General features: G+C 37.4%; 1 protein-coding gene across 5 annotated transcripts in view; it reads left to right on the top strand.

The window, feature by feature from the left end:
• Positions 1-11,228, top strand: part of LOC131692963 (guanine nucleotide exchange factor DBS) — a 382,061-nt gene extending 370,833 nt beyond the window's left edge. For all 5 annotated transcript variants that reach the window (XM_058980403.1, XM_058980402.1, XM_058980404.1 and 2 more), the window contains 3 exons: positions 10,225-10,519; positions 10,592-10,718; positions 10,788-11,228. In XM_058980403.1, coding sequence (XP_058836386.1) covers positions 10,225-10,519; positions 10,592-10,718; positions 10,788-10,894 — 529 coding nt within the window. In that variant the 3' untranslated portion in view covers positions 10,895-11,228. The remainder of the gene's footprint in view (positions 1-10,224; positions 10,520-10,591; positions 10,719-10,787) is intronic.
• Positions 11,229-12,324: the final 1,096 nt, after the last annotated feature.

The following is a 12,324-nucleotide window of genomic DNA, read 5'->3' as shown; positions in this document are numbered from 1 at the left end:
GCAGGAATCCGTGTCATTTAACCCGTTTTCAATATAGTCATATTGAAGTTGTCTTGAAGGCAACCCCATGCCGTACCGTGGGAATTGAAGTCACCTAAAACTAGTCTCGGTGCGGGGAGGAGTTCCGCAATATCGCCAAGCCGTCGGAGGCTAACTGTGGCCCTGGGGGGGGGATGTAGGTGAAGCAATGTAAAGGTTAATTCTGGTCTGGCAAGCGACAACTTCAATGCCTGGTGTCGAGGGGAGATCGATTCGATTGAAAGAATAGCAATTTTTGATTCCCAAAAGAACTCCTCCGTAAGAGTCTTCTCGATTCAAGCGAATAGTATTAAAATCGTGGAAATTGAAGTCTATTTTTGGAGTAAGCCATGTTTCGTATAATGTAAAAGCCTTGTACTTCAAATTATTTATTAACATTTTTAAGGAATCGAATTTTGGGTTAATGCTTCTGCAATTTAACTGTAGAACAAAGATCAGATCCATGACCTCGTTCGATGTATTAGCCATCGAAGGATACAATCGCTGAAAGGAGGGGCAAGTGAACTGCATCAAAAATGTTTTTATTGCTGGGAGAAAGCTTATCAAGATGCTTTTAAGAGGGTCAGAAATATTTAGTGTTGTAAAAATACGATCCACAATGTCAAATAAATGTATTAAGCTAACGCTGGTTTCTTTCTCTGTCTCAGATATGGGAACACTTGGGGTTTTTGATGTTCCTGAAAGTGTTGGGAACTGCTTTTCTGAGCTCAGGTTTCTGAGACCGGGAGCGTCAGCTGCGACTTATGCTGTATGCAAACGTTTGCACTCCAGTATCTTCCCTAACTGAAGCATGACGTCAGCCAGCCCCATATGTCAGCAGGTCCTCGAAATTCAGACTCAAATCGGAGACTACTCCGCAGACTTCAACCTTGTTAGCTGGAATATACACTCTGTACTCCTTCGTAAAGGGGACGTAGCCAGCAATATCGTTTGCGGGATTCAAACTATTTACCACCACCTGAAGCTCATCAGGGCGAATTTTCGATATTTCTATCACGGCCGAATTCCGTTCCATCAGAGCTCGAGCAATCTATTAAATTCAAACACTTTATCTTTGGTCCGGAAGAGAATCACGTAAGGCCCGGTGGCCGAGCATGGATAAATCTTGAGCCGGGGATCCGATTTTCTTTCGACATCCATCTTACCTTGAGATGAACCACTGTCAGGGGAAGTCATTTTTGTACGGACCTATTGCCCATTGCACGTTAGTAGGAGAACCAACAAGGGGAAACGTAAAATAATACTTAACTTGTGTATGCAGTGGCGTAGCCAGAAATTTGGTTTGGAGGGGTTTTTGATGAGAATCGCAAATTTTTTGAAAAAATGCTAAAATTTAATATGAGTTTGATAAATTATTGAAAACTCAAAAACATAAGTAGTCTAACAGATGTCATTCCAGTCTACAAACAAGAAGGATCAACATGGAACAGTTTTCAAACCTCTATAGATTATTTTCTTGTATAAAATGTCAATGAAGTCAAAAATTGCGATCTTTTAAAGTGGGATAAATGATCTAAAAAATTTTCAACGTTCAAGATCACCTAATATAATAATCCTAGACTTTGAAGGTTTGGCAACTTCGGGAAGTTATCAACATAAAACAGCGCCTGCTTTGATATAGAAATTTTAGTGATTAATTCTCATAGAGGTAATTATGGTGAATTAATTTTTCAAAAATATTAAGAGACATGGTGCCTTCAGCAAAGTTTTTGATAATTTCATTTCAAACAATTTTGTTGAAAATATGAAGGCTACATGAATTCAACATATAGGGATTTAAATGGACTGGGCCTGCTATATTTCTCCTTAGTGAAGAAAAATTTAGGCGAAAACTATTTTTTGAAACAATCATTGCGAGTTGAGAACACAAAACCTATAACTAAATTATGGATGGATGGAACTGAAACTTGCGTTTCGACTTCATCTCATCAGAATCCGACACTAACTTGGTGGGCGGACTAAGCCAGCGCCGAATTGATGCTAGCTCCTGAAAATGGAATCACTATTTGTGTTTTTGAGTCCTTTTAATCCCTGGGAATTATTTGTTTTAAATCCAGTTCCCTTACTTTTTTTGGTAAACTTCAAAGGCACCTTGAACGCAATGTGAATTTATTATTTATTTACCGCAGAAGAGATTTATCAAATACAGTAATTTCAGAATAGCTTGTTGTAAAGGTTTTCTACTACTATATTTCGATACTCTGAATATGTGGGATATTTATGTCTTTGACAAAGTTGTTTGAAATAGCACTTTCGAAAACTTTGCTGGAGACATTAAGTCTCGACTCAAATTTGCTTGAAGAGTAATTCTTCTCTATAATTACTTCTAGGAGGATTAACCGTCAAAATTATTCTATCAGCAGATGAACAGTTTTACGTTTTGAAATTCTTCAGTGTTACTTAACATCGAATTTTGGCAGTTTCGAATGAATGTGATCGTGACCGTTAAAAATTTATCGAGCATTAATTTTACTTTTCTTCATTAGTCAACCTCACAACTTGCAGTACTAGTACGTAGCACACAAAATTTTAGTACGCAAATGTTGAAATGTATGCAAGTTTTCGGTAAACAAGCTTATGTTTTATATGCAATCAACCTATTCAAATTTAGATTCCCATTCCAAAAATTGTCTCTAATCCATATTTTGAAGCATCTTTCCAAAAATGAGCTCATAATAATTCAGACAGTTATTTTATTTTACATTGAAGTAATTTGACAACTATGGGATTTTGGCTAAGAGATAAGTTACAAGATCCCCTTCCCACAATTTTCCAAAAGTTCTCATGACGCTTTAAACACAGTTCTCAATGTAGTGATCAGAGAATATTTTTCCAAAAATATTTTGTGGAATATTAAATTAAATTCGTCAGTATCAATTTTTTTTCAATCCAATTAATTTTGGTTTGGGGGGGGGGGTTTAACCCCCAACCCCCCCCCCCCCCCCCCCTGGCTACGCCACTGTGTGTATGTAACGGTATTCAGACGGCTTACTAGAAGAACACTGCTTCACTGGTCACTGGCCGGCTTACGGCACTCAGAAACAGAAACACAAAAGGAGGGAAAAATACTGATCGCAAGATAACCTTGAACGCGGTTTACCACTATTCTTTGTCGCTATATACTGCACGAACTGGCAACAAAACACTTGTGTCTTGATCAAGCGCTCGAAAACGAATGTTTATGCAGTGATGATGCGGGTCGAAAAAAGTATTATTTCCTACCTTTCAAGACCATTCAAAACACATGGAATAAAAATTGCACAAACCACGCTGAGTACCCATCAAAGACAGATTAGTTTGTGCCAAGATTGTTTTCAAGCTGCATGCCATGCGTGGAAAATTCTGAGGATAATGCATCACAAAACCACTGATACCGCTGTCGTCCTTGTCGTCGTCAGGGCCTACTCGGTCGTGTAGTTCGACATAGTCGTAAATGGAAAACCAACTTCTTCTGCACAGTCGTCAGTGGTGGTCCTGGTGACAAATTCTCTTTTTTACCGCCTGGATTCAGCTGTTGAGCACATAGCTTCAATTTCCTAGCAGCAAAGGTGCATGGTCTCAAATGGCGGATCAATCTTTATTCAAGATTTCTAAATTTCTAAAAAAAAAAGCGCAAACTTATTTACAGTTAAAATTTTCCCTTTCCGAACAAACGAAAAACCCATAACACCCTCATGCTCATGGTCCAAATTCATCCCCATATTATGGTATTTTGATAGCGTTTGTAATGGGATCAACCTACGAAAACACCTTCCCCATGGCCCGGTAGATTCTATGTAACATCCATATTTTGGTGTATGGAACATTAAGACCATTTTATGGTATTCTTATAGCTGTGAACGTTGAAACGGACCATACTTATGGTGTTTTTAAGTGGCAGTATGGTGTTTGAAGCATTGGGCATTTGCTCGGGTTGAATGTCATCATCTTATGTACAAATACTTTCCACACTTGTGGCTCCTTGTCAGGTCATAATGACAACGGCAAAATCTTTAGTCCAGCACCCCCAAATAAACAGCCCTATCAATGAGGAAGCTTAAACAAATGACAGCGAGATTACACAACAAAAAGTTTAACGAAGATGATATCGACGTGAACGACAAAAAGAGAGAAGATGCAGTAAGCTAGTAAACAAACGGTTCCTGGTCACGTCCAGTAGCACGTTACGTGCATGAGACCAGACAGACACTGAATAACATTTGATTTTATTGCACAAAAATCTACTTCTGTTTAGAAGTGTGAAATGTTTTGGACTGGATATTCATTTCAAAACTCTAAACCATCAACTAAGAATCTAAAATTTCTGTAATATTTGTAAATGAATGTTCTTTTCAGCGAACCTAACAGGCTTTCAACACAAATGTTTCGGGTTTGCCGTAACTTTTGGATTTAGGTTAGTTGTCGAATGACTGTTGCAATATTGCTCTTAAAATTTTAATAGCGAGCACAGGATTTTTGCTAGGATTCATCAGTAGAAGGCAATATCGTCGACTTCAACCTATTAGAGAACAAAATTATCTATGGAGGTGTGGAAACTGTTCTCTGTTCATTTGTGGGGTTTGTTTACTAAAATGATACTTACAGGTTAGTTTTTGTTTCCGAATTTCAGATATTTTATCAAAGGTACACTTTTACCTGGAAAATAATTTCAACGGTCAGGTTTTCGTTACCAGTAATAAGAGTTCCCCCAACGGAGGAATTTCTCCTGATGATTGTGGTCTCCATTGCCACAGTGTGTTAAAACGACGTTTTCGCGCTCAAAATTGATAGCATCTAAATTGGTTCACTTTAGAAGTATAGTTTGCCGGAGAAGTTGCTGCATTTATGATTGCGCTTCCACAGGAATACAAGATTTAGTCATTAATTCACCTATAACGGAAATACAAAATTTATTTTCCATAACAATTTGGATAGAGTCTTCAGTAAAGTTGTAGCTTGTGTTATTACAAATAAAATTACTGAGATATTGTATATCTAGCTATAATAGTTCTCAAGTAATTTAATTTTGGTTTGGGAGGGAGCAGGTGGTTTAATCCCAAAAAATCCCGTCTTGGCTACGCAGCTGCGTGGAGTTTTTCATTCCTCTTCTCCTTTCCCGAGGTAAGTTTAAGATCGATCCGATGGTTATAAGTTGGATTAGCTGTCAGAAGCTTCGTGCAAATGTTAATTTTTGCACCGATAAGTGAGTAACTTTGAATTATTCGGTGGTTATTTCTAACGAAGGTGGATAGGAAAATGAAATGCATAAAATGTTCTGGTATCATCCTTATCTGTTTTATCGAAATAAAATTCGGCTCATTCAAACGTATCATTACTATATATTCACAAACAACACGCTATAACTTTTAAAATAATCAAGACAGAACCAAATGTGTCTTCAGTAAAGTTATTCACAAAATTTAATATAATCACTTAAAAGAAAATTAATGAAAATATCCCACTTATATAAGGACTAATCTGTGAAAACAAAATGTCAAAAAAGGGTATGTAGCATCCACTGATTTCTCCGAAAATACTATAAATCTAAAATTAGCCGTTTTGGGGTTAATAGTACTTTGTATGCTTTTGGATTTATTTCTAGCTATGGGGAAATGATAAAAATCTTTCATTCAAATTCAATCTTTTCTTTTCGTCTTGTTTATTTCACACGTCTCACTGCGTTAGAAGAACTGAGCCAATATGTAAAAATTAAAATTAACTTTTAACTGTCTATCGAGTCTTGTTCACGCAGCAGCAAGCAGTTGAGATCCTCTTCCTTGGCGGTGAAATATAAGCTGTCTTGTCACCTGCACCTTGGGGATCATACGGTCTGACTTCTCTCGCGCGTTCGTTCAAGTACATAAATGAACTTTTCTGAAAAGACCCTGCTGACGGTAAAATGGATATCAAAGAAGATTCGTCTTCGATTGCTTCGACTTCTCGTTGAAAATCATATAAATTGAACTCACTCGGACCATTCCGACCTTCTTTCGAAGCAAAGATAATCCACTAGTTATTCTAAAAATTTCGAAAGGATAGACGATAAAATATGCAGGCAAGACGGATATCGCCCACATAAGTTCAGCATTGTGGCATCCTATCTAAATCAAGCAGATGACATTACTGGCCACAAGTATTTTGTAAAATACTTCCGCATCTACATACCCGCACAAAGTTGAGATCAACGGCGTGTTCACCAATTCGAGTTAGTCAGGAGTAGATCTTCTGAAGCAAGTGATTGAATGGTAAATGCCTGGTGCGCAGAAAATCTTTAGGATGACTTGCATTAGAAATGCTAAAAAGCGTCCCTATTGCAGGAAGAATCCACATGATCTATAACCATGCCACGCATATAACCGGTGCCTAGAGAATCTGAGGCGTTCTCTTAAAAGACACTCTAAAAACCCTCAGAAAAAACCTTTTGACTCAGAAAGGGTGCGACTCTGGCAAACAACCTTTAATCTTAGAAATACTTAGATCAAACGAGGAGTTTCTAGGAACACCAAAAAACCTCAAGTGACTCAACATTTCAACCAGACATTCAACTTAATGCAGGACTGGGTGGGCTCAGGTTGGGTACCGACCGCTTTCTGTTATTGCTGAACTCCTCCTGGCACCGAGTAGACTTCAACTCTCACGATACGGTATGGTGGATTTTATTTGAACTATAGAAGTTTTAAACTCAGGGTCATGGGGTATCGAACCCAGGTAAGCTGCGTATAAGATAATCGATTTACCAACTATGCTTTACCCGCACCGTGGCTTTTCGGTGTCAATCGATTTAGCTCACTCCACAATCTTTGCTATAGGCTTTAGCGCCGAACAACCCCTGCCCCTCCCGGGTTAACTCCTTTGTCGGAGGCCAACCGCACACTATGGATGTGATAGAGACTCGACTGAAGTAGCTCTTGCGACCAGGCCCGTAGCCAGGATTTTGTTTCGGGAGGGGCTTAAAAATTATTGCATAAATGTATTAATTCTGATGACTTGAAACAATCACTGGAAACTGAACGTAATTATGAAAAGTTCTTAGTGAAAACAATTCCAAAAATAAGACAATTGACACTAAAAACTCTAATAATATGTTGCCTGTTACAAGAAAGGCTATAGTGCATCGACGAATTAAATTTGATTATTTTTGATTTACAAGTTAGAAATTTCTCTAGTTACAAAAATGAATAGTCGAGAGCTCAAAGTATTAAGGGCTGCTTGAAAATGCTACGCTGCATGCTACGCTGCTTGAAAATGCTACACATTCGATACACCTTTACAATTTGTAGAAGACGCTAAATTGGAATGAGTAGAAAAATATCCAAAAACCCGTCTCACGAAACTTTACACGCATTTGCTAATCAGAAGAACGAAACCAACGTCAAGGTTGTCCCCATGAATAGGAATATATCAGTGTGAAATCAAAGTTTACCGTTGCAAAGAATGTCCGAACAAAGTGAATGTCGAAATTTGCTTCAAAACTTCTGATAAGGCAGGCGATCTGTAGATGCAGAAAATAGGTTCAACTCCTATTTTCATGATCAGGTTTCTTTCTACTATTACTAGCTCTTTGACTTCATCCGAAGTTTGCGTTAACTCGACTTTATGAAATTTTCAATTTAAATGATACTGATCATGTCGTAATCAAAACAATCCTGAAAAAAACACATGTTTTTTTCATTTGACTCTCATAGGTAATGGGTTAAAGACTATCTTCGACAACATTATCAGGCAACTCAGAATAACTATCTTTTTATCTATTTAAGTTGATTCTTTTTAGGTACTTTTTATATCATTGTACTTATGAATTAAAAATATCGTAGACTGATTTTCCTAGATCCCTCAAACTATAGTAAAAGTCAAAATGTAAAGTGAGTGCAAAAACTACTGATTTCACTACAAAGCAAGAATGCCTTAGCTCTATTGACTTTTGACAATCTTGCAAAACCGTTGTAACTTGAGAAGATTACCTAGATTAAGTAAATATTATATTTGAACATTTTGGTTTTATTTATTTATTTGAAGGTTTTATTTCGGAATTCGTGGGGTTTTGGACAATGTCAAATATATATTTCAATGATTTAATCTACTAATGGAAACTACCCAGAATTTAATCTACTGAGCGAAACTGCTCAGAATCTATTCACAAATCGAAAGAAAATTACTTAGCACTGATTACTCAATGCTTCTAATTTACATAAAATTTGGTAAATATAACATTGATGACACCACCAAAATAACTAGAGACTATAAACATAGATAATAATTTCAGCATCACTTGCTTCCGACACATGGAAGAGAACACATCGCACTTGCACCTAATTTGCCGAGGCTTTCTTTTAGAGTTGTCTGTTTTAAATTACAGCAAATTATCCGTTTCCTGTAAAACTTTTGCAAAACTCTTTGCCAATTCATTAAACAAATATGAACACTAATCTGTTTAGTAATAGGTTTGTTTGTGAATAAAAATAATTAGCTCTTGATTTTTTTCAATCATCATCAAGATTGGAAGAGATGTATGATTTCTTGAAGAAAGTTGTAATGTTTGTCTGATTACATGTTTGTTTTATCACTATTTGGGAAAAAGTTTCAATTAAAGTTGTTGCACCTAACGCAACGAAGACGAAATGAGAAGATCAGAGCGCAATTCGGAAAGAACTCGTGTTGAGTGTATAGTAAAGATAGAAGAGTGATCTTGAGTCGATTTAGATTGGTTGATTTTTTCCTCTCTTTGCTCTTGCTCTCTTATTTTAGATTATCTCTCTCATTTTATTCTATGACGAGCAAAAACGGAACGAAAGACTGTCACATACTTAAGACATGAAATCGAAACTGTTATCCCAACTTATTGACTTATAGATTCAATCAGTCCAAACATTTTAGTCCCTCTTCGTGATTGCCTATTATTTTACCACTTTTTGCCCGGTCCACTTTTAAAAGAATTTTTTTTTGCACGTTTGTCGAAGATATCACGGATTTACGGATTAACAGTGTATTAGTACGGAACGAATTACTCGTAACAATGAAATGAAGCGTTAATAAAAATGGTATTGCGTTAAAATGACGCGAAATGAAAATTCTATTCTCGGCTCAATCGTTCTCAGATAAATTGAAATACTTTTTGTGTAGCGCAGAGTAGTGTACAGAGAACAGAGTGTACAGTGTGCACTGACCTAATACAGAAATTCAAAATTGTGTGCAATTCAAAAACTTATCATTTAAAAATAACAAACTGGGTCGTGGGTCTTTTATATATTTCCTTATGTAAACAATAAAAATAATATAACGAGTTTATGTGGTTGTCCTACAGATCTCGCGCAAGCGCTTAGCCATTGCACGTGGAAACCTGTTTACGAGGCGAGGAAATATTTTTTTCCTCACCAACTATGTCTTGGGGGGGAGTAGTTCATTTCTATCTCGCTATTGTACATTTCCGTGTCATCATCGTAGTTGCTGCCTTTATGTTCGCGAATATCTTCCTTGCTTTTCGCCCTCAATAATTGCCCTTCCAAATAGATTCCATTTCTCCCAAATGTGACATTAATCTGCGAGTAAGCGGTATCCGATCTTGTAGCGGAACATTCATTTTCTCATAGTCCATATACAGAAGGATCTTAATTATAGCATTGTCACACACAACCTTGTGCTTTAAGTTGTGCGAAATGAATGGTTTCGTCTGCACTAATTTGTTGAGCGCTAAATGCCTGCCATGGTAGAACTGGATAGAGCCGGTTTCCGAAAGTCTAATCTCTATTTACACCTTCAGGATGCGAATGATCAATAATTTTATAATCACCGCATTTGGCTGGAGCACCAATTCTTGCTTCTGCTAATCACTAATCTCGACAGATTATTACAGCTACAATTAAAGTAACAGTCTCTTGTATTCTTCAGACAAGGCACACAATATAAAAGTTACTTTTTTGTTGTTCGCTTCGCACTGGCTCGAGCAAAAGCATAAAGCACACTGAATTTCGTGACCATTGCGTTCGGTGGTTAGAAATAGCCTTCTTTAACTTTTTCTCAATAATTTGTTCAAACCACATAAGCAACAAGTTTTGTTAAAAGTCACCGGTTTTTTAAATTTATTTTTGAAAAATTTCGGGGGGGGGGCTTTAGCCCCCTAGCCCCCCCTCTGGCTACGTGCCTGCTTGCAACACATATAATTTGATTTAAAACCGTCCTGAAAAGTTCTAATCACTCCATCCATTGCAGACCGTTGCGGCACACGGCTTCCTGGGACATGCCTCCGTCTCTGCATGGTACCCCGAATCGAACCTTTAGCTGTGACCAGCAACCGACGGTACCGCTGACCGCGAGTAACATCCAGCATCCGGTCGGGCAGGATATGATCACTCGGATCTCACACCTCAACGAGGACAACATTATGAGTGCGACCGGAATCTCGTCGTCTTCGTCGGAGCATGACAATCAGGAAACGAACGCGTGGAGCTCCGATTACTCTAACAGCGAGGATGAGTTTACGCACGGAGATGATGGAGTGCTGCCGGTGATTTCTCTTACGCGGATTGATCTCTGACTTTGTGACAGCGAATAAAATGTATTTTTTTAATCTTTGCAGGGTCACAAGTTTGTCTCACTGGCAGACTACTGTGCAATGGGGAATTCGGAGGTTTCGATGAAGGAAGGAGACATTGTAGAGTTGCTCAAAATCGGATGTGCCGGATGGTGGTTCGTGAAAGTAGCTGGTAAGTACCTTCCAAAATTGGTTCTATTTTGATTTAGAAACGGACGGGTTTTTTATATCGAAACAATAGGTAACAGTCTCGAGGGTTGGGCCCCAGCAGCGTACCTGGAACCGATAAATCGGAAGTCGTCGCGACTTCGTAGTGCTCGCAGTCAGGATAAACTGAACGAACATTAAGTAGGACAGAGCAGTCAATACAGTTTAAGCGAGAATGGGAAAATGCAATGTATGTGTATTTGTCTAGAAAATTCACTTTCATCTTACAGTAGATACATGGAAATGGTACAATATTAAAACTACGCTGATCGTTCGTCTATCATTTTGGTCCCATATCATAAACAGATACACACATAAACAGACACCAAACAAAAGACTCTCTGTTAATCTAGCCAAAATATACACAAGTTAAGAGTAGAAACCGTTGCAGTGTTAGAATTAATTGTAAAAATACAATTTAGTGGAAATTGGAAATGCAAGCGTATGGCTTCGAATCGACCATAAAAATTAAAAAGCAGAAATGGTTATAAGAAATTAAATTTGGAAAATCCGAACATTGCTCGTTTATAAAAAATAATCTTACCACTTACAAATTTCCTACCATCAACAAGCGCACTGTTTGCCATCGATTCTTTACTCGTTCCGTTTCTAACTATCGAATCTCTGCTTTTGATACAAAACTGAAGTCATTTCATTCCATCATCTCTTTCCTATACCAAGAAATACACTTGCATACTAAGCAATTCCGATTCTCTTGTATTAGAATGCATCTTAATGTTAGTGGAAGAATCATAGAACAAGCCAAAGCCTACACAATAGCGGAGAACTTCACTGTTCTCAATGACCTAATCAATTAGCCCCAATGGTCAATGGTTTTCACGTCCAAATGATTATGACGTACGAATACAACTGAAATGTTAGAAAAATTGTAAACACCATCCTAGTGAGGACGTAACAAAATGTTATAAATTCTAAGCGCCCTACCCTTCTTTCCACACAACATTCAAACAAACATTTTTACGTTGTACAGTTCGTAATTTATTTATTTATTGGTAAAGACTTTCGTTTTCATTTCATTGTTTCAATCATGTTACTGTGACTAATAACAGAAGTCAGGTGGAATAGTTTTGTTTCTTGTCAAGAGTTTGGTCCTTGCTCTTTTGTTATGTTTTATTTTCTATCAACTATGACCTTCTGTTGTATATTTGTTTTCCCATCTTGATCCTTTTTCTCGGCAATTTCTGAAACATGTTGAGTTGAACTGATCTTAATCAGTGTCCACGAACTCGTGTAGGATATGAGAAGAAATTGTTTTACTACCCTTTTCAACACTAGTTGTTTTATATGCACCATACGTATTGGCGCAATGAAAGTGCATCTGTGAACAAGAGAAAATCATATTGTAATACTATTATACAGCAAACCGTTAAAACCAGCAAACATTTGGAAAATTTTGAATGTGAGGTAAAGTCATGTATGAACCAAGCAAAACATCAGTAATATAGAGATAAACGTTAACTAAGCTAATTGGTAAATATATAGAAAGCAATGCAGAAATAATTTCCTGAACAGTGCAAGGATATGCAGATATAATCGAAAAGCTTGTAAAA

This window comes from Topomyia yanbarensis, chromosome 3, assembly GCF_030247195.1.
Source record: "Topomyia yanbarensis strain Yona2022 chromosome 3, ASM3024719v1, whole genome shotgun sequence".
Lineage (NCBI taxonomy): Eukaryota > Metazoa > Arthropoda > Insecta > Diptera > Culicidae > Topomyia > Topomyia yanbarensis.
The sequence above is the reverse complement of the archived record's forward strand: the minus strand, read 5'-3'. Positions and strand labels throughout refer to the sequence as shown.